We start from the raw sequence: 22,525 nt of genomic DNA, 5'->3' as shown, positions 1-22,525 counted from the left end.
TCTCATTTTTATTCAAGTGCTTTTTGTAACAGAAGAATTTCCCTCTGGGGATCAATAAAGTAAATTCTGATTCTTATCAGTCCACTGAAGTACTTACAGCAAATAACACTACATTGACATGAGCTACATTCATTCCTTTGTTTTCAAACTGCTACACTGTTTCTGTCCTGTGGGCTAACAGACATCAGATGTCACTGACAGCTAGACTGGGTGGGGGGTTGTGACCATGTTAATGTGATGCAAATGAGCAGCTATTGGCCTGGCTCCTCAAGTAGGTCAAAATCTTTCAGGCTGAATTTCTCCCTAAAGCAGTTTGAGTAGTGTCTACATTCAAATGGCCACATCTTCTTCAAAAATGATCAGATGGACATGTGTTTGACATTGTTGGAAAGCTTAGAAATCACACATTCGGAATCTGTAAATAACTCCAAATGTCCCAAAGTAGACTTGTGAACCCTTTTGCCATGGCTGGACACATATTATAGTTCATGTAAAAATAGTACACGGCGAGGGGTTGTAATAATGATCTCTAATTATTTAAACTTTGAGCTAATTAAAGAAAAGAGAGATGATGAAGGTCGATTAATAATAATCAAGGGAAGGATTGACAATGTCTTGGTCACATTTGTGAACATCTATGCTCCTCCTGAGAGTGACAGATCTTTTTAAAAAATATATTTGACTTGAGAGTGAGGGAATCCTTGTCTGTTGTCTGGGAGATTGGAATACAATTCTCAACCACCATCTAGACACAACGAGCACAAGCAGACGTAGATCCCCAAAATCTAAAGACTTAAATATTGTGATAAGAGAGGTGGGCTTGTTTGATGTCTGGAGAAGTATCCATACAAAGGATAGGGAATTCACCCACTACTCAGCCACACAAAGTACACTCTAGGCTAGATTATTTTCTGATGAATAGCATCGATAGACACAGGGTACAAGAGTGCTCAATTGGAACGGCGGATATATCAGATCACAGTATGGTTTACCTTAATATACACTTAAACAGCAAGCCACGGAATACATTATGGAGGCTAAATATAGGAATTTTAAATAATAAATACACAGTGGAAGAAGTTGAAAAAGAAATTGGTGAATGTGTAAATGATAATAAGGATGACCAGGTTGACCCAACTATTCTCTGGGTCACAATCAAAGCAGTTATGAGAGGGAAGCTAATATCAAGAACTGCTCACTTGAGGAAAATCTGGAGATCAAAATTTTATCAATTAGAGAAGGAATTGGGAAGGCTGGAGAAACAGCAACCCAAAAATGACAATAAGGACTTAAAAGGGAATCAGATTAAAGAAAAAAGGAAACAAATAGAGAAATTAATTAACAATGAAATTGAAAAGTATCTGAGATTCATAAAGCAAACTTTCTATGAATCAGGCTTGATATATTCCGCTGTGACTTTATGAATCATGGTTTAATTACTGCTATTTTAAAGGCCTTAGGACGCAGCGAATAACACACTCAATTAATAAGATTAGGGACCCTTCAACAAATACACAAAAATAGGACCCGGAAGATATTCATAGAATCTTTAAAAACTACTATGAGACCCTATATTCACAGCCTGAGAAGGTAGACGAAGAGAAAATAAAGCAATTCTTGAACTCACTGGATCTCCCCCAATTGGGCACAGAGCAAAATGAATATCTGACTGCTCTTATTACAAAAGAAGAATTGGATAAGGCCATAGGTAGACTGGCGACTAATAAAAGCCCTGGGAGCAACGGCTATCCAAATGAATGGTACAAAACATTCAAAGAAGTCCTTGCCCCAGTACTATTAGAATCATTTAATTGGTTGCTCGAGAATGCTGTAGCCCCACCTTCCTGGAGGGATGCTGTAATATCCATCATTCCAAAGAGGGGAAAAATAAAGAATACTGTGAGTCATATCGCCCAATATCTATTCTGAACGTAGTTTATAAACTGTTCACATCAATCATCACTAAAAGACTGGAACGTTTTCTGCCTGACCTGGTACACGAAGACCAGACATATATATACATATTATAGATCATATCAATAAACACCATATAAGCGCTGCCCTGATCAGTTCAGACGCTGAAAAAGCATTCGATAGGGTCTGCTGGGATTTTTTTTAAGTACTAGACAGGATGGGATTCAATGACATTTTCATAAAATGCATAAAGGTATGGTATACTGACTCATCCGCCAGAGTTAAAATTAATGGACACCTGACAGGCAACTGCACAGAGGGACACAACAAGGTTGTTGCGCTAGTCCCGCCCTCTTCGCAATATTCATAGAGCCACTTGCTCAAATAATTAGACAAGAAGTTGAGTTGACCGGAATCACAATTGCAAGAGATGATCACAAAATAGGACTATTTGCGGATGATATAATTACCTTTCTTCAAGATCCCAACACATCGTTTACCAAATTAGTCAAGATAATGGAAGAATAAGGATCGATGTGTCATAATCCACACTCATTCATTCCATTCATTCTGCAAGTTCCTGTGTTTTTCCCTGCTGCTCCATCCCTGCAGGGGGCGTGGTGGACCTACTTCTCACGATGACGCTGTTGATCACCGCACCTGCGCATCTCCACCCAGCTGCTTCTGATGACCAATCAGGAGCAGTACATAAGCGGGAACCAGCGGTGACTCCAGCGTCAGATAGTAGATTCGCTACCCATGGTAAATGCTCGTAACCAACTTACCTCGTGAAACTCTTGGACTCCATAGAACTCACCACGTTTCCTCTCCAGGTCGCCACGTCTCCTGCCGGCGGCAAAGACACGGAAGCTCCACGATCGCCACTCTTCTGGGTTCGTCTCCGACTTCCGCCTTCTGCCTGCCTCACTCCTCGTCGCCTCCTCGTCATACTTCTCCTGTGGTTCTCCGCTGATCCTGCAGCTTCCAGCGATTTCTCGCTGATCGTCTCCACAGCCGTGAGACACTGCCGTTTCCTCCTTCATCCTGTGGACGTCATCCCGACTCCTCAAACGACACCGTTGTACGTCTACAACCAGAGTGAGTCCGTTCCTTGGGAACGCCACGACGAACTTTAAAACTGCCACAGAGGAACAGCGTCTCCTTCACCATCCTGCTGCAGACTGACGCACATACACACATACACACATACACATACTTACCTAGTGTTGTAAATACTTACCTACTTGCTGTAAATAAAGTCCTTAAACTGTTCTCGTGGCTCTGTCTGCATTCCAGGTCTTCTATTCCTTAGTCATTGGTTTCTCCTCACGAGAAACCGTAACACGATGTGGGGTTACAAATTGAATATGTCCAAAACTCAGGCTTTATCTTTTAATTACAAGCCAAATAAAGAAATTAGGAAGAAATATCATTTAAATTGGAATGCCAAGTCGATAAAATACCTAGGAGTGACTAGGGATTACACTCCTAGGGATTACACGGTTACACCGTTAACCGTGACATCCTGGTTAACGGCGATAAAATGTTATCGCGGTTTGCGATAACTTTTTGACGATAATAATTACTGTCTTCATTTCAAAAAAAATTAATATCTCGGGGAACGCTCATTCGTGGCACCACCCGTGCATCTCCCCACAAACACTCACCCGGCCAGGGTTTCCCCCAGTGCGTGTTGCTTGTTTATTTACTTTATATACACTTTTTTTTATACACCACGGATTTTTATAAACCGCGGAACAAGTGCGCTGCACCCGCATGTAACAGGCGAGCGTCCCCTTGTCCAGGTGCCGATTGAAACTCAAGTCACACCATCAAATACGCCATTATTACGGTTATATTGTTATTGTCAATAAATATGTTATATTTAGGAATGCACCGATAATTCGGCGGCCGAAACACGGCGTGTAAACTGTGGAACATCGCCTGTTTAATGCTGGAAAGTCTCTGCGCAAAAGTGAAACTTATGAACTCCTGTGACTTTCACTTCACACCAGAGAACATTCTCTCTCTTTGAACAGTTAACTAAAGACATTGGCTCATCTGATGCATCTGTTTTCCCCTTTATTGCAGAGTTGTAGGGGTAATATTGCGTGTAGAGAAATGATCCAGTCTGCATACGGAGAAGCGCACGGCGCAGGAGAGGGAGAACAGTACAGCGCAGGGGCGGTGCGCAGAAATCTCTCTGCACCAGATGAGGGGGCACTACCACTTATTTATGTTGATTATTTTACTTTTAAATGTGACCAGCATTGCATGGCTTGTTTTAAGATTCACTGGCATTTACTTAATAAGGATTTAACTTAAGTGAAAACAATTGAACAATTGAGAAGTCAGTGGATTCAAGAAGTCAGTGGACATTTTATTCACTGACACAAAAAACACATTCTATGGTGGTAAAGTAAGTATAAAAGGTAAAAAAAATAGAATAAAAAAAAATTCAAATGGGAAAAACGGAATTCTAAAAAATTAAAACGGAAAAAACGGAATTTGGAAAAAAATAAAACGGAATTTGGAAAAAAATTAAACGGATTTCATAGGGCCCTAATTATAGCGCGGTGCTGGCGTCACGTCATCATCTCAGACAACTACCGTGTGTGTCCTGCTCTCTTTCAGCTGCTGAATAATCCATCTGTTTGTTGTTTTTGTGACGATGAAGTCCGCTAACACGTTAGCATAAAGATCGCTAGCTTAAAATGCTAACAGTCCACACACCAGCAGTCTCTGAGCTTTCGCTATCATTGTGAAGATGTTCAGCCACAGACAATTAGTGTCATGTTCTCCTTGCCTTCCTTTGTCAAACAAAGCTTTTGTTGATGACTGCTTAGATGACAATCACGCTTTAATTTCGCACTGCACACACACACTGCACACATAAGCACAAGTTCTATGCACTATCTCTCCCCTTTCTCTCGCTCTCTCTGCATGCATATTAATTAGCCATGTGTATTCTCCGTGATAGTCAGCTGATTGGCTGAAAAAGCAACAAAAGCTCTGGATGTGAGATCGCCACACCCAAATTAGGATTGACACACAGCGATAAAACAACCTTAATTCAAACACAAAGTTTATGGTTTTAAGACCCACAATACTGTGTCAATAATGTTAACATGATAGTACAGCTGCAGCGCCCACCGCCAGCATATTAAAAATGCATAGCTTTTAGGACTATCAATGCTTTCTGAACATATTCACACACTTTTTAAAAAATACCGCGATAATACCGAAAACCGCGATAATTTTGGTCACAATAACCGTGAGGTTCAATTTTCATACCGTGACATCCCTAGGAGTGACAATAACTCAGGAATATGACAGAATTTACGAGACAAATGACAAACTAATCAATGATGAAATTAAAATAGACGTAGCTAAGTGGTCAATGTTATTAAAGGATTACAGCTCAAGAATCAATGTGATCAATTTTTTTTTTTTCTTAAAATCGCTCCCAGTTAGAGTACCAGATTCACAATTCTCAGCATGGGATAAGCTAATATCCAGAATCATTTGGGCGGGAGCCAGGCCTAGGATAAGATTCAAGACCCTCCAACTAGACAAAGAAAATGGGGGATTGGCATTGCAGTCTCAGAGAATATTACTATGCTGCACAGTTAAGATACATTGTCTATTGGTGCTCTTCGTGTTATCACACCAGGTGGAAGGACACCTGGCATTGAGATGAGCCTGGGTCGGGCCCCTCCACAGGAAATGCTAGGTGGAAAGGAGTACACGGATCTTAAGGGTGAAAACTTGATAATAATGAGAGTAACATTCGAAATATCGTATGACGTTTTTTTTAAAATACAAATTAACAGGAGACTGTAAGCTGTTGATCTGGCCTTCTCACACTTCCAAGTTCAGACCAGGTGTGTTGGGCAAAACCTTTGAAAAGTGGAGGGACAAAGTAATAAAAGCTACATGTACACTCATAGATAAGCAACATTTTAAATCATTTGGTAAACTTAAAAATGAGTTTGGATTGGAAAATAGCGATTTCTTCAATTAAGACACATTTATGAGACGGAAATCAAGAAGGAAATCTCATTGGAAGGGAACGATGTGATTGAGGTGTTGACAGGTGCATACAAGCATACTCCATCAAAAATTGTCTCTAAATTGTACAGAGGTTTAATGAAGCAACAAGGAAGCAATACACTGTATATAAAAGTGAAATGGGGAAAAAGAATTCGACATCTAACACAATATGCAAACAAAAAATAAATAATGAAACATGTAGAGCGGTGTCAGAATCTGATGTGGAACAGCTGGAGTCACAGTGGTGAAGAGGAGCAGAGCTGGATGCTGTGAAGAGTTTCTCCAAGACTTGATTAAACCATGCTTCAACTGTAAAGGACAAGGAATACAATTACACATAAAATATGAACGAAGATTTTACTTTTTTCCAGGAAAACAAACCTTTCAGAAAAAAATGGCAACTGAGTGAGCTGTGAATATTCTAATGTGGTCTATATAGGCTATGAATAACATTAGATGAAAATGACAACATTTGTGACTTCTTGAACAAACATCAATAACATTAAAACATTTGAATAACACTGACATTATTCTCCAGCGGAAGCTGGGTGGCTTTACTTTGCTAACAGTTTACTTTGTATATAAAGTGTGTGTAATTGTCTATCAAACGTTACTTTTACAAAGTTGTCGCTTCACTGCCGACAACTATATCACATCGTATACTATGAGCAGAAACAGAGTGGAGTATTAGCGTCAGTCTTACCTCTCAGTGACGTCTTCCTGCTGGAAATGTAATAATAATAATAATAATAATAATAATAATGCATTATATTTAAGGCGCCTTTCAAGACACTCAAGGTCGCTGATGTAGCCCGCTAGTTTACAGGTTTGTTTTCGGTGTCTTGTACAACACTCCAAACAAGCTTAGCTTAGCTTTCAAGCTTCAGCACCGCTCTCTGACCGGCATATAATGGGACTTACTACTAGTCCTTTCCTTGTTTTTACTGCACGTCCCGGTATAATTTAGCACCATAGAAAACAACCCTGTGTAACTTGCAGGTCCGTAATGTATCCGCCAACTAATTCCCCTCTGGGATTTGTGTCTTTAGACAAGTCACGCTGTCTGCTCATGGACACGTCTGCTTCTCTCGGACTGACAAGGGCGGAAGTGTGAACTCTCGAAGGAAGTGAGCGCTGTGCATTCTGGGAGTTGTTGTCATTCGTGTACATGAGCGATAAATAATTTTTTATGCCTTTCTCAGCCAAGAAGGCACTTGCTTCAAATATTATTTCACATTTCTATTACAGAGATGACCTAGTTTTAATAGACATTCACCTTCTCAACGGTGAAGTATCCCTTTAAATGCAGCAAAGACTGTGTGTTAGATGAGCAGCAGCCACTAGGTAGAAAGTAGGTAGAAAGTGAGACGTCTCCCTCCGTATATAAAAAATATTCTGTTGTTCAGGTCTTCAGTACATCTGTTCATAATACATCCTGGATGGGTCGTATGACCTATGACCACATGAGATCACATCTGGCTTCCTTTATTCTGACTGAAACAATGGCAACTGCTGCTGGAGTGGCTCATACTCACACACACGGGCCGTTTCTCAATATCCATACTTGTGTGTACTTGTGCGTACTTGTGTACACCCGTACTTGTGAAAACGTCATCAGCCTCAGTCCAAGTTCTGTTCCATTTCTCAAGAATGCGAGCAGCGAGTATGGTTCTCATACCCGGAAGTGTTCTCGCTCCGCCCATTTTACCAAGTATGCGTGGTGACTTGAGCGTACTTGGGAAAGCCATATATCCTAGAATGCATTTCGGTGGAACACAGCAGGATAAAATACTAATATAAACCTGAAATAAATATTTTTCTTTGTCCCGGAACGCAGATTTAAAATCATTTGAGGCGAGAAATTAGTCATTTAAAATCCAAACATGTGGTTTGTGTAATAAAATATGACGTATTTACAGTTTGACAGCGGCGCTGTCGGAGGTGATCAGCTCCGCCTCTACGGACGCTCGGTGCGCACAGTGCCCGACACAGAGTAGTGTTACCTCGGCCTGTTCTGATGAAATGATCCGCTGGCTCAGACGGCTCCGTCATAACCTACTTGGTGTGATCCATAGATTTGTTGTTGACATGTTTTGCTTTTAATGTAAACCTTTCACACTGACCTGACAGTGTGAATGTTTGTATAATATTAATGTTAGATTTATATTAAAGTCACACTGTCATTGTATATGTATTTAAATATAATGGACACTATAATATTTAAATACATATATACACACATTTTATATATATATATGTGTGTGTGTGTGGGGGTGTGTGTGTGTGTGTGTGTGTGTGTGTGTGTGTGTGTGTGTGTGTGTGTGTGTGTGTGTGTGTCTAATATATTACTCTACACTGCTCTAATGTATCTATTTTCCACATGGTACTGTATATTTCAATAAAAATTAATTAATATATTAAGTTAAATATTTAAAATGTGAAAATTTGCATTTATTAAAATTATTTTATATGTTCATTCATCAACACTGTAGGTGGCGGTAATGAGGCTTAAGTGCTTGGCGCCACCCGCCATTCAAACAGTAAAACAAGGAAGCTACACCGCTGTTCCAATTGAAGAGACTGTACTCGTGTACTCCCGTACTTGGCAAGTATGTACTCCAGTTGTACTTCTCAAGTATGTACTTCCCAAGTATGCAAGTACGTACTGGCATACTTGGGTATTGAGAAAGGGCCATGGTTTCCATGACTTCAGAGGACATTACATTGACTTACAATCATTACAGATAGATATATATATATGTGTGTGTGTGTGTGTGTGTGTGTATGTGTGTGTGTGTGTGTTTTATGTCTGATTTGTATCAAATGCAGATATATTTTGTGTGAGACTAAAGCCCAATTTATACTTCTGCGTAAAGTGCTCTGCGTAGGCTACGTAGAGACTCTGCGTCGACGCAGAGACTGTCGAAGAGCCTCTGCGTCGTCTCCGTCTGCACGAAATATTTTTTAAGTGTCCGTCACTCCGTCAAGGGACAACGGAGACGGCAAGAGCTGCAATTGGTCCTCAGGACAGGCCGAGCGAAGCTGCTCTGTGCCGGCTCTCAGTGCGCTCCGGGCGTCCTGACAGAGGCGGAGCTGATCCCCGCCGATAACGCCGCTGCCGAACTATAAAATGTCATATCTTAACACACACAGCACATGTTTAGACCCTTAATGGCCAATTTCTCGCCTCAAATTATCTTAAAACTGCGTTCCGTCACACAGAAAAGTGAGAAACGGCCACTGTTTCAACAACAACAGTCTTTCTCTCTCTTTCTTTCTCGGACGCCATTGCTCACTGTAGCCAGAAGCACAACAACCTTGTGCAGCGACCCCTACTGATCGGGCGGGAAATTGCAGCGAGTGTCCGTCACCACGACGCAGAAGTATAAATGCTCGAGGCGTCTCCGTGGTGACGCAGACAGATAACGCATACGCAGTCGGAGAAGTATAATGTGGCCTTAAGTGAAGAAACATTTAAACCGCGCTCTGTAAGCCAGATGTCTCCTCTTGCTCTGACTGCAGAGACTGACTGCCTGAGCCCTTGATCAAGCATTTGTTTTTTCTCACTCGTCTTGTTTGCGTGGCATTTTATAGCACGTCGTGCTAAAGATGTAAAGACCTTCGCACAAACACATCATTTAAAAAACAGGAAGCAATGGTGTAAATTAGACTGTGGCAGCAGGAGGTACAACAAGCTCCCACTGTGGGGTGGACGTACACGTACATCTACGGCTCACATATTAAAAAATTGTCGGGTTTAAATCAGGCTCGGGCTCGTGATTACAGTTAACGTGTTGGGCCGGGCCGGGCTTTGGCTTGATTTTTTGGGCCCGATATAAGCTCTAGCTGGGATTCCTGTTGAGAGGGATACATGCTTTCACGTGAGAGTTTCCAAACACCACAAAAGATTTAGCGACAAAGTCAGCAAGTTGGCAAAACAGCTACCCCACCCCGACCTCAGTAGCCGCTTTGTCTTTCCTCACCGTCTCGTTCCCTTCTTGTTACAGAGGGCGTGGAGTCACGTGACTAAACACGCTGTACACAGCCGAGTGTCTTAAGGGGACATGAACATACCGGTAGCCTGCCTACATACACACACAGCCAAAAACAACTTTTTTTTTCTTTTTTTTAAATTATCTAATATATCGACATGGGCAAAAACATTTTTTTTTTTTTTTTTCAATATATCGCCCAGCCCTAGTGGGTGGGGTCTGTTGCTATCCGTCTGGCCCTTCTCTGGAGTCAGTAAACAAGAGTCCAGATCAGGTAGACGGTGGCCCACACTCCCCTGTGCAGTTCTCACCGCCAAGGATAAGTCCTTCCTGTTTTGTGACATGCAGCTGCCGTACCACCTCATCACACTGAGACACAGGATGCTCTCTATCGTGGCCTTGTAAAAGTTTGGGAGCAGCTGAGGAGAGAGTCCAGTCCGCTTCAGCTTCCTGAGGAAAAAGAGCCTTTGTTGGGCCTTCTTCAGGTGTGAAATGTTCACAGTCCATGAGAGGTCAGAGGAAATGTGGATGCCCAGGAACTTGATGTTGTCCACACGCTCCACTGCCTCTCTGTGACCTTCTTTGTTTTAGTGGTGTTCAGGATGAGGTTGTTCCTGGAGCACCATTGTGTGATGTGCTGGACCTCTTCTCTGTAGTGGGTCTCATCATTGTTAGATATGTCGAGTGTAAGAAGAGAAAAATCAAACACAGAAAAGCATTTTTCAAGATAGCAGCACTAATATTCTAATATATAATATAATGAACTTCTTTTCATTTAAAAACGTGATTTCAACTTTAAACGGGTCACAAGACTTAGGACTTTTATCACCTAAGTCACGGTGTAGATACAAATTAAGGTTTTTACACAGTCGCAGTTTAAGCATTGTACTTTTTTGGGAGCTTTCAGATTTTATAATGGGTGTGTATTGCGTGTGTGGGCGGTAGTTAAGGCCACATTATACTTCTCCGACTGCGTATGCGTTATCCGTCTGCGTCACCACGGAGACGCCTCGAGCCTTTATACTTCTGCGTCTTGGTGACGGACACGCGCTGCAATTTCCCGCCCGATCAGTAGGGGTCGCTGCGCTAGGTTGTTCTGCTTCAGGCTACAGTGAGCAATGGCGTCCGAGAAAGAAAGAGAGAGAAAGACTGTTGTTGTTGAAACAGTAGCCGTTTCTCACTCTTCTGTGTGACGGAATGCAGTTTTAAGATAATTTGAGGCGAGAAATTGACCTTTTAGAGTCTAAACATGTGCTGTGTGTGTTAAGATATGACGTATTTATAGTAGGGCCCTATGAAATCCGTTGTATTTTTTTCCAAATTCCGTTTTATTTTTTTCCAAATTCCGTTTTTTCCGTTTTAATTTTTTAGAATTCCGTTTTTTCCGTTTTATTTTTTTTATTCTGTTTTTTTTTACCTTTTATACTTACTTTACCACCATAGAATGTGTGCTTTTTGTGTCAGTGAATAAAATGTCCACTAAAATGCAACTTTCTTCTTGAATCCACTAACTTCTCAATTGTTCAATTGTTTTGACTTAAGTTAAATCCTAATTAAGTAAATGCCAGTGAATCTTAAAACAAGCCATGCAATGCTGGTCACATTTAAAAGTAAAATAATCAACATAAATAAGTGGTAGTACCCCTCATCTGGTGCAGAGAGATTTCTGCGCACCGCCCCTGCGCTGTACTGTTCTCCCTCTCCTGAGCCGTGCGCTTCTCCGTATCCGACTGGATCGTTTCTCTACACGTAATATTACCCCTACAACTCTGTAAATAAGGGAATAACAGATGCATCAGATGAGCTGATGTCTTTAGTTAACTGTTCAAAGAGAGAGAATGTTCTCTGGTGTGAAGTGAATGTCACGGGGAGTTCATAAGTTTCACTTTTGCGCAGAGACTTTCCAGCATTTAATAGGCGATGTTCCACAGTTTACTCGCCGTGTTTCGGCCGCCGAATTATCGGTGCATTCCTAAATATAACATCTTTATTGACAATAACAATATAACCGTAATAATGGCGTATTTTATGTTGTGACTTGGGTTTCAATCGGCACCTGGACAAGGGGACGCTCGCCGGTTACATGCGGGTGCAGCGCACTTGTTCCGCAGTTTAGAAAAAAAAAGTGTATATAAAGTAAATAAACAAGCAACACGCACTGGGGGAGACCCTGGCCGGGTGAGTGTTTGTGGGGAGATGCACGGGTGGTGCCACGAATGAGCTTTCCCCGGAACATTTCTCCAGACAAACGTTCCTTCTCCTCACGATGACAGCATTTTGAATATTAATTATTAATATTAATAATGATTATTAATAAAGATTAATTAGATTCCGTTTTTATTGGCCAATTCCGCAATTCCGTCCACGATTCCGTTAACACGGAAATCATAGGGCCCTATTATAGTTTGGCAGCGGCGTTATCGGCGGGGATCAGCTCCGTGTCTGTGGACGCTCGGTGCTCACGGTGTGCGCTGCATCTGCTGCATCTGGGGTCTTTCAATCAGCCAGACTGTCAGGTGATGACAGCATGACGTCAATAACAGGACGAGCTAATACAACCAGACAAAACTACTTGTATGGGTAGTTTATTTAAGTTTAAACATATTTCACAACATATTACCTACACAAAAATAAGTAAATGAACTAATGACCAAGAGCGCTGATCTCTCTCGCTCGCTCGCTCTCTCTCTCTCTCTCTCTCTCTCGCTGCGTATACTGGTTTACAGGGTTTCCCCCAGAAAACCTGCTAAGCCCGGTGGTCCCCGGTCCACCGGCGGCCCACGGCGTTTTTGTGCAGAGACTTTCCAGCGTTTAACAGATGATGTTCCACAGTGAACTCGCTCTGTTTCGACCACCGAATTATCGGTGCATCCCTAAATATAACATCTTTATTGACAAGAACGATTTAACCGTAATAATGACGCACTTTATAGTGTGACTTGGGTTTCAATCGGCACCTGGACAAGGGAGCGCTGCGCTGATTACATGGGGGCGTATGCGCTCTTGTTCCCCGGTATAGAAAAAGCCGTGGTGTATAAAAAAATCGATTTTAAATAAATAAACAAGCAACGCTAAGCCTGGCGGGGCTTCATTCAGTGATTTTTGAAACAAACATGTCAACATTAATGAAATGTTTACATGCAGTGCGGGGCGCGCAAAGCAGACAGCAGCGCCGCGGCTCGAGCGGCGCACAGTGAGAGAGGAGCAGTCTGCGTCTCACTGAACAACACAAACATGAGCGCGCAGACATTTACCTTTTCACATAAGTATTTCCCACCGACCGCGAACCCGTTCTGGTTCACAGAAAGTGTTGAAAACTTAAACAGAAAAATTTAGTCAGTCAAAATTCTCTTTCGTCCCGTGGTCGTCCCGATGACAATTAATGACCTCCCCGGGACGACGGGACGGTGTTAATTTTAATCCCTGCAAAACCTCCACGATATCCAAGCATGCACTTTCCTAGCCGGCCTGCCGGTGGAGCCGGCAGATGTGAGGTCCCGCTCATCGCTGCTCGCAGCTTTAATTTTCTCTTTATATTGTAGGAACGGAGAGATAAATAAAGTATGTGAAAATATAAATGTAAAGAACAACAAAATACTGTCAATAACTTTTTTTTAAAAAACCTATACAAATTTAGTAAAAAATAAACATTACATTGTAAAGAACCCAAATTATAAGACAATATAAATATATAGAAACTAGTGCTGTCAAACGATTAAAACATTTAATCGCGATTAATCGTATTAATGGCATAGTTAACTCGCAATTAATCGCACATTTTTATCTATTCTAAATGTCCCTTGATTTCTTTTTGTATTACTGTATTATTTGCATTATTTTTCCTCATTTTAATACTCTTATCAACATAGAAAAGTGGATTGGCTTGCTTTGTGTAAATGTTATTTGCATATTTTGGCATATACTGTAGTGTAGGGCTAAACAATGAATCGAAATTTATCTAAATTGCAATACAAGTTACTGCAATTTCAAGACACAATATTTATAATATATTTGTTCAAGCCTAAATCTAATTTTAGATGAATTATTATTACACGTCTTATTTTACAGACTGAACCACCCTGGCAGACAAACTAATCTATGTTACAGGCTAAACCTGGTGTGTGTAACGTGTGTGTGAGGAGCTGTGTATGTGTGTGTGAGGTACGAGACGTTCACGTGTGACGTCAGAGACATACGTAGGTGAAGCAGGAAGTAATGTGTTCCATGTGTTAATTAGCGAGCCGCAGGTGAATATCACCGACACTCTGCATATTTTCAGTTATTCCTCTCATTGTGATAGAGCCGCACAATAATAAAAGAGGCTGTGTATCACCCCACAGTGTTGTGAATAAAGAGCCGTTCTTCAAGTCCCGTGGTTTAATGTGTTGTTGCCGCAACGAGCTAATCCGAGCTGAAGGAGCTAGCGGAGAAGCGCACATCGCTCGCCATCCGCTCAAAACGGAACGTTTACTCTTACTTAAGCGAGCCGACTACTCTTTGGCCGGCGTGTCTGTTGTTTTCTTTCTGGTCTAGCAAGATCCCGTGTGGTGTTGTAGTTGTTCTAACGTTACTAGTTGCTGCAACCGCATGTGAAAAAAACTACAAAATTTGCTCGGCCAAAAAGAGAGTTAATCGCGCGATAAAAAAAATTGACGTCATCAAAATGGGGTCGCGTTCATGCGTTAATTAACGCGTTTTACTCACAGCACTAATAGAAACAATAAAATACTGTAAATAACTTTCAAAAAATGATACATTGTACTGTAAATAACTCACATTATAAACAAAATATAAAGTATAGTAGTATATATAGTATTCTAAATAGTAAATATAAATAGTTTTCTTGGGGGTACTAAGCCCACAGCAGGAAATTCCTCATAAGCACCTTTGAAGCACTGCTTCTACTAGCTAGCGTTAGCGTCAGCTAGCATTCTGACGCTAATGTTAGCTGCTGTTCAAGTCTGTCCCTGTTAGTTAGGCAAAGTATCTGTTCAGTAACAGCAGTCATTTACTGACTCTGTCTTTCTTTCTTTTATTCTTCATCCTCTTTTTTTCTTCCTCTTCTACCTGATTGATAACTCCTCTTTATTTTCCTTCAGCTTCATTTACAACTTGCAGAACGATAAATTCACACAGGTTAACGTGAGGTGACGTGGAGTCCATTTAGGGAGGTTTCCTACCGAGATGTCATTGCAAATCAACCATTGTTGTTTAAGGGGGACAGGGATGTGGCTGGTCACTGATGCATTTAGGCAAAAGCCCTATGGCTCTGAGTGTCGGGTGCCCCCTATCGGCTCGGGGCCCCAAGGAGTTGCCTGCCTTGCCTGTTCATAAACTGCACGTTTACCCGTAGTGCAATGAAAGTGAGAAAGTGCGTTAGTTTGTGGAATTAATCAACGTGTTAATTCCACAAATTAATCATCCTGCGTTAACGCGTTATTTTTGACAGTCTTAATTAATATAATTTTTTTTTTTTTTAACCCTTAAATTGCCAGGTTCATTCATGATGCCCCTTGATTTTATGATCTAAAAAACACAAAAAAATAATTATTTTCAATATACTTCATGCAAACTGGATTATTTGTTTGGATTATTGCAGCCTGATATATGTGAAAGATTACCAGAAAAAAATATTTTTTTGCGTTATTATTTTATTTGTAATGTCAGATGACCTAAAATACTCACGTTAACACACCTAGAGCACCAAATGGTGCTCATAAAGTACACAGCCATAAAAAAAATAGTATACATCTGTATTTTTGATTATTTCTTTTTTTTAGGTTTTAGACCAACATCTGTTCTTTCCATACATATCAAATATTAATATATTCTTTATATTTTTAACCCTTAAATTGCCAGGTTTAGTCATGATGCACCTCATTTCATGATTAATTATTAATTATTTTCAATATAATTCATGCAAACTGGATTTGTTTTTATTATTATTATTGCAGCTGGAATGTGTGAAAGATTAGCAGGAAAAAAAAGTGCATTATTTTTTTATAATGTCAGATTTCATAAAATATTAAGTTAACACACCTATAGCACCAACGTGCTCATACAAATACAAATTGTGTACATTTGTATTTTTTGTATTTTATTTTGTTATTTCTTAGACCAACATCAGACCTCATTATAGATACCAAATACAAATAATAATATATATTTTTTGTGCTGTAATGAAGAACTTCCATCCTTGGCATCCTCTCCTTTGCAGTGGTTATAATCAGAATGATTTTGGGCTTCTGGGCTTCTTTTTTCCCCGTTGCTGATCTCCGGCTCCCGGTGTTTGTTGCTGAGCAGGAGGACATTTTTGTCCTGCTTTGGAGTGTAGGACAGCAGGATGTGAGTTGATTGAGAGATGGAGGAGCCTCGGGAGCTAAGGGGTAAGCTCTGGTCAGTTTTTACGCATTGTGCCAAAGATCTTTCTTTGCAGCAGCTCCTCTGCCAGCCCAAATGAGGAAAATAAATGATCAATAGTCACAGTCACCCTCCCAGCCCCTCTGTCATGTCCAACACGACCCTCTCTGTCCTTGGTTTCTTTCTGGCAGCGCACCAGCTGACCAATAGACGCCAACAGAAGGAGTCCAAACTAAGCCAGCACGGTGGTGACATCGAGGTCCTTCCACTCGGGCACTGTCCTTCTCACATGTTGTTTGGTTTATTCCGTGATAAGTTTTGTGATCTCCGTGGTGAAAAATAAATAAAAAGTGTTAATCAGCTCACTAACAATGGCCACGGCATAGCGCGGAGGTTCTGGAGTTTGTCCCGAGTCTGGAGGCTTGCGCTGGAGCGTCAGGGTGTATGTGGGTGCCCAGATCTCTCCGTTTTTAGATTTCCACAAAAGGTCCGCTAGTGTCACCTCTTCCCCACAGTCAGAAGAGTCGGTGGAGTTGGTGGGACACGAGAAAGCCGACACACTCTTCACCATGGACATTTTGTGGAGGGAGGGGGGCGGGGTTTAGTGTGAGTGCCCTTGATCAGAAAAAGCAGTTTTTTTCTCCATGATGGTGCAAAAAAAAGAAAAATTACGTAATCTTGATGGAAATCTGTCAGAGCACATATTGTGAGAAAATTAGATTATTCGTGTTTTTTTACTTTATATTTGAGCAGGATCAAAAATAGTGATTTGAATGGGTTTCAATTAGCAAATTTTCGTGCAAAAGGTGTGTTAACGTGACTATTTTTGTTAACGTTGTTTAGAATGGACTAAAAAAATAAAATCACATGAAAACATTTTAAAAAATACACAACCTGGCAAATTTTGAACAATATGCATGAAAAAATGAAAAAGATATGCTAAAAAGAACCTTTTTGTCAAAAAGACAAAGGGTTAAACATAATCAGCAAAGTAATAATAACAAAGCAGCCTAATTGACTTGATTTATGTAAACTCATTTCATTTAAACCTTTACCTAAATGTTGAAAGTGGAAGTCGAACTGTTGATATCCTGCACTTGTTTGCAGAAGACGAGACGAGTACTTCCATAAAGAATGCCCACCTGCCCACGTGTGAACAACTCCACTGGAGCAGCTGCAGATTGAATATTCAAGGGCATCTCAGCAGCCATGGTGGATGGATGGATGGATGAGTGCTTCTTTTTCTATATATCTATTCTGATCCCTCATCGTCATCTGGTGACTTCCATTTCTCAGTTGAAGAGAGATTTGTGACCTGCCACGGACCAAGGGGGCGCAAGTCGGCCCAGCGCAAAACGAGAAAAGATAGGAAAAAGGTTGTTTTTTTTTCAAAATTAGGGATTTCTTTTTTTTCAAAATTACACATGTTAAAGTGGGTCTTAAAACCATAACATTTGTATTTGAATTAAGGTTGTTTTATCGATGTGAATCATTCCTAGTTTGGGTGTGTGAAATTAAAGCGTGATTGTTATCAAAGCAGTCGTCATCAAAGCTTTGTTGACGGCAGGCAAAGAAAACCGGACAATAAGTGAACTGTGGCTGAAATTAACAAAGACAGAGACAGCACAGAGACTGCTGGTGAGTGGACTGTCTTTATGCTAACGTGTTAGCAGACTTCATCGTCACAAAAACAACAAACAGATGGATTATTCAGCGGCTGAAAGAGAGCAGGACACACACAGTAGTTGTCTGAGATGATGATGCGACGCCAGCACCGCTCTATATTCTTATGGGTGAATTTTCATATACATAATGTGTGCCACTAGTGTTCAGTCACATACAGGGACGTTTTTCTTGTTATTGTTATTCACTAACTCAGCACAAACATGTGCTGATGTGCTTGAATCATATGTGAATGACACAGCTTTGGGTATGAAGTATTGACTGTGATGCTAATGATTTAGCAACGAGTTGTGAGTTGGGACATTATCAGCTCATTCAGTAACAGACTGATCCATCCACACTACACCACAGAGCCACTTCAATGTATTTCATTAGTGTCTGATTTGATTAGATCCTTCTCTCTTAAGTATATATAGTATATTTTGTTTTCATGAAACAACAAAAACAGATGATGGAAATACAGTGGTATGCAAAAGTTTAGGCACCCCTGTAAATGTTCATGATTTTCCTTTATAAATCATTGGTTGTTTGGATAGGAAATTTCAGTTAAATATATCATATAGGAGACAAGGTGTAAATCTTTGAGGCAAAAATTCTCCCTAAAGCAGTTTTAGGAGTGCCTACATTCAAATGACCATATCTTCTTCAAAAAATTGTTGGAAAGCTTAGAAATCACACTTTCACAATCGGCAAATAACTCAAAATGTCCCTCTGTAGACTTGTGACCGGTTTTGCCATGTCTGGACCAGTGTTGTTTTCGTCAACGATGACGATGACGAAATCTTTTCATTGACGCCACTTTTTTTCATGACGATAACGAGACAGTGACGAGATAAACATGACTCTTTGATGACGAAAACATGACGAGACCTGTGTGAGTTTTCGTTGACGAGAGGGAGGGACGAAAATGTCAGTGGGTGGTCTGTCAGACGTTTAAAACGCATGACATTTCATTTTTTCGGCCAATCACCTGACGGTCACGGAGAAAGCACATGGCTACTTAATATGCACGTCCCCCGCTACTGCTTCTGCAGTGTTTGTGTGTGTTTGTGTGTGTGTGTGTGTGTGTGTGTGTGTGTGTGTGTGTGTGTGTGTGTGTGTGTGTGTGTGTGTGTGTGTGTGTGTGTGTGTGTGTGTGTGTGTGTGTGTGTGTGTGTGTGTGTGTGTGTGTCTGTGTTCACCGTTGAATGAGGATGGATAAGGAATCCCACAGAGGGACTGAACTGCGGCTGTACTTCTTCTAACCCGACACTTATGTAAGTGGAGTCGTTAGCATTTTAAGCTAGCGATCTTTATGCTAACGTGTTAGCAAACAACAAACTGATGGATTTTTTAGGGACATGACAATAACTGGACACAGTTGTTAGTAGTAGTGGCTAAAGTTAGCTTTTGTTACGCTAACGTCAAATTCATTATGTGTGTGTGTTTCTTTAGCAGCATGTTTAGCCATGTTTACATTCAGTGACAATGTGGTCATCTCTTTGAGTGTAATAATAGCCAATCTGCAAGCTCACAGTGTGTTGAACTTATAGATCTGCTGCTATTTTCACAACTTATGTGCGACACTGCCCAACAACAATCTCCAATACTTATTGACCTAAATACATTTGTTAAAAGACTATACTTCTTTTTGGAAGAAGATACAGATATGTACATCGATAGTCTGCCGTTACAATCGATTTGCCTCGGGTGCACTGTGGAGTCGGTATGAGTGTTTCTAATGCCATGCTAACTTGTATCATTGACTTGCGCTAGCCATAGCATCAGCGAACTCAGCAACTAGAAGAACTGAATGAAATTTCTTGAAAATGTCTCCAGACGTCTCCATCACACCGGCTGAGTTGGAAAATAGGTCTTATGTCCAAAATTCCGAACTATCACTTTAAGTATTTTCTTTGTTAATAGAGATATAAAAATTATGAAAACCATTGTATTATCTTAGTTTATGCCCATATTATGGATTACTGACATCATTGTTGCGTAACATTTATTTTTATTTTACGATCTTTTGTCAATAGCCGGCCGGTGCGCACACGCGATCGTTTGCTATCGTTTACTTTTCAATAAGCCGTGGTGTGTGGTAACTGTCAGCTGAATATGTCCGTGGTTGTGGTATTTGGTTGAGTATCATCTTATAACTAACTGACAACCTAATAACTTGACTGAAATAAAATAATAAATAAATAATCGTGACGTAAATGTGTTCTTCTTCTTCATTTTTGGAGTTGAGAGTCTGGACGCAGCTTTCGCTTTATTCTGCCCCCCACAGTCTGAAGACATATCTGCATTTAAGGGGTGTCCCATTTCTAAGTGACAAAATAACCCTCAACACTTGGTTTTGAGGGCCAGTTAAGATAAGGGTTGAGCTTGAGGGTTAAAGGGGAAATAAGTAGTTTATAGTGCCATCTAGAGGAGAGGCTGAAATTTACAACAAAGACCTGCTGCTCTGCTCACCCCTCCCTTCCCTGAGCGCTACGGTATCCGCAGCTGGTCAAATGTCGTCCTCGTCGTCTTTCTCCGTGTCAGCAGATGAGGTTCGTGAGGAGAGGGAGAGGGCGAGCTACCGCGGCCGTAGCAGACGAAGCGGAGAGAGAGGAGGCGGGACTTCTGCTACAAGTAAAGAGACGATTGATTTGTTCTCTCGCGTTTGTCCTTACAGGCTCCGGTAGAAACATGGCGTCTCGCTGCTAACAGTGGCTATGCAACCGCAGTCCGCAGTCATGTTATTTAACATGACTTTTTGAAACACTACGAAAATGAAACAAAAACTATTACACAGCGACTAGACAATGCAGGAGCACATAATATGTATAAAAAAGTGGATTTTGGGTTATATAAACCCATAAATACTACATATTGTACCTTTAAGATTGAGGGTTAAGATAGGAGTTGGAATTGTCCCCAAATCTCGAATTAATGGGTCACCTCTAAGTACTTCATATGACCGGTTACGCGTCATATTAAGTACTTAGAGGTGAGCACAAATACTATTTCTTAGAAATCAGGGGAAAACTGAGGGAGGGAAGCACACTAAAAAAAATACTGCTATTCTAGCAATACAAAGCCACATGCTAATCAGTGAAGTATTCCTTTAAGTAACATCATTACCACTGCAAAAGACACACATAGGTATGTAAGGTAGTGACAGACATACAGTTTGGGACATAAAGTACAGAAAATGAGAGTATGAAAGGACCTTTACACGCACACTTCAAAAAACTCAACAACCACCCCAGGTTCCACTTTGCCTTAGGGGCCCCCAAAGTCCACTGAAACACCCCTGTATGGCAAGGATCAAACTCCTCAGGAGGTTGAGTTGAGGAACAGCAGGTGATGAAGCTGCTGCTGCTGCAGTGATCACTTCAACTCACTCATCTGCTCATCTGAGCTGTGTCTGGAAACAGAGACTCAGAACCAGTCTAGACCAAGACTGTTGTGGTTTCTTCATGAGTCCGCCACAAATCCAGATCTGCACGCCAGATGACGCCAAATGGCGCACACACCTGTAACTGCTCCTTTAAAAATATACATACATACACGCACACGCACACCACTGCTTATTAAACCATGGTAATAACATCACACACGTTCAGAGGTGTCCACTACTTAAACCTGGTCACCCACCCAGGGTGTGAGCACGGACCCGTGGGATCTGCTGAAGCCCAGGACTCGGGATCTTAATGAGGATGAAATATGACACGCGTGGATCTGCACCTCAGAGCAGAGCACAGCAGAGGCAAGGGCCACGGAAATTCCCGAGACAACTGCACCGTGAATCGGTCGCAGCCTCTGCGAAGACAAGTGCGTGCTGGGTGTGCAGTCGAGTCCGTTTCACGCACTCCTCTTCCTCCTCCTCCCACGCCAACCACTAGTCTGTGTAATTGTCGCGAGTGGAAACATTCATTCATGCGAGAGAGGGATAGAGAGAGGTAAAAAGACATAGCAGCTCTCACCTCTTTGGTATTCACGATGCCTTTCACGTATTTCCCGAGGACCGTGTCCACGCAGAGGAGACTGCACAGCGCGGCCAGGCACGCGAATCTGTCCACGACCCGCACCTCCATCTTTCTCTCTCCCCCGCTGTCGCTGATCTGCGATCCCAGCTCCCCGAAGCCTGGCTCTGTGCGGGAGCGCGCACGGAGGAACAAGCGCTCGAGTCGGGAGAGAGAGAGGAAACGGGCGCGTGCACGGCGGTCACTTCAACAGCAGGGAAAAAACAACAAATACTCAAGAGTTAACCTACCGGTTCAGTACAAACAGCGCCACTATGTCATTACTTTGCAGCCCTTTTTGTGCTTTCAGTTGTCTATGGAAGCAAATTTGTGCCATTATCCAAATTAAAATACAGAAATGCTATGTCATTTTCAAAATGGAGCTGCATTTTGTGACTCAAAAATAAAATTAATAATCTATATTTCAAAATGCATTTTCATTTTCAAATTCAAGACTGCTCATTCTGTGACTTAATTAAAATGATAAAGAAAATGACATTTAAGATTTCATTTTCAAAACATCCTCCAGCA

The 22,525-nt window shown here is 41.3% G+C and overlaps 1 protein-coding gene across 1 annotated transcript in view; it reads right to left on the bottom strand.

Annotated features, from left to right (window-relative positions):
• tmem145 (transmembrane protein 145) overlaps positions 1 to 22,140 on the bottom strand; it is a gene marked incomplete at its 3' end in the record, with an annotated part of 222,919 nt that extends 200,779 nt beyond the window's left edge. The window contains exon 1 of the mRNA XM_083886994.1: positions 21,956 to 22,140. Coding sequence (XP_083743120.1) covers positions 21,956 to 22,066 — 111 coding nt within the window. The 5' untranslated portion in view covers positions 22,067 to 22,140. The remainder of the gene's footprint in view (positions 1 to 21,955) is intronic.
• Between the last annotated feature and the right edge of the window lie 385 nt (positions 22,141 to 22,525).

The sequence above is a fragment of the Microchirus variegatus genome (assembly GCF_963457635.1).
Source record: "Microchirus variegatus genome assembly, chromosome: 1".
Taxonomy (NCBI): Eukaryota; Metazoa; Chordata; class Actinopteri; order Pleuronectiformes; family Soleidae; genus Microchirus; species Microchirus variegatus.
The sequence above is the reverse complement of the archived record's forward strand: the minus strand, read 5'-3'. Positions and strand labels throughout refer to the sequence as shown.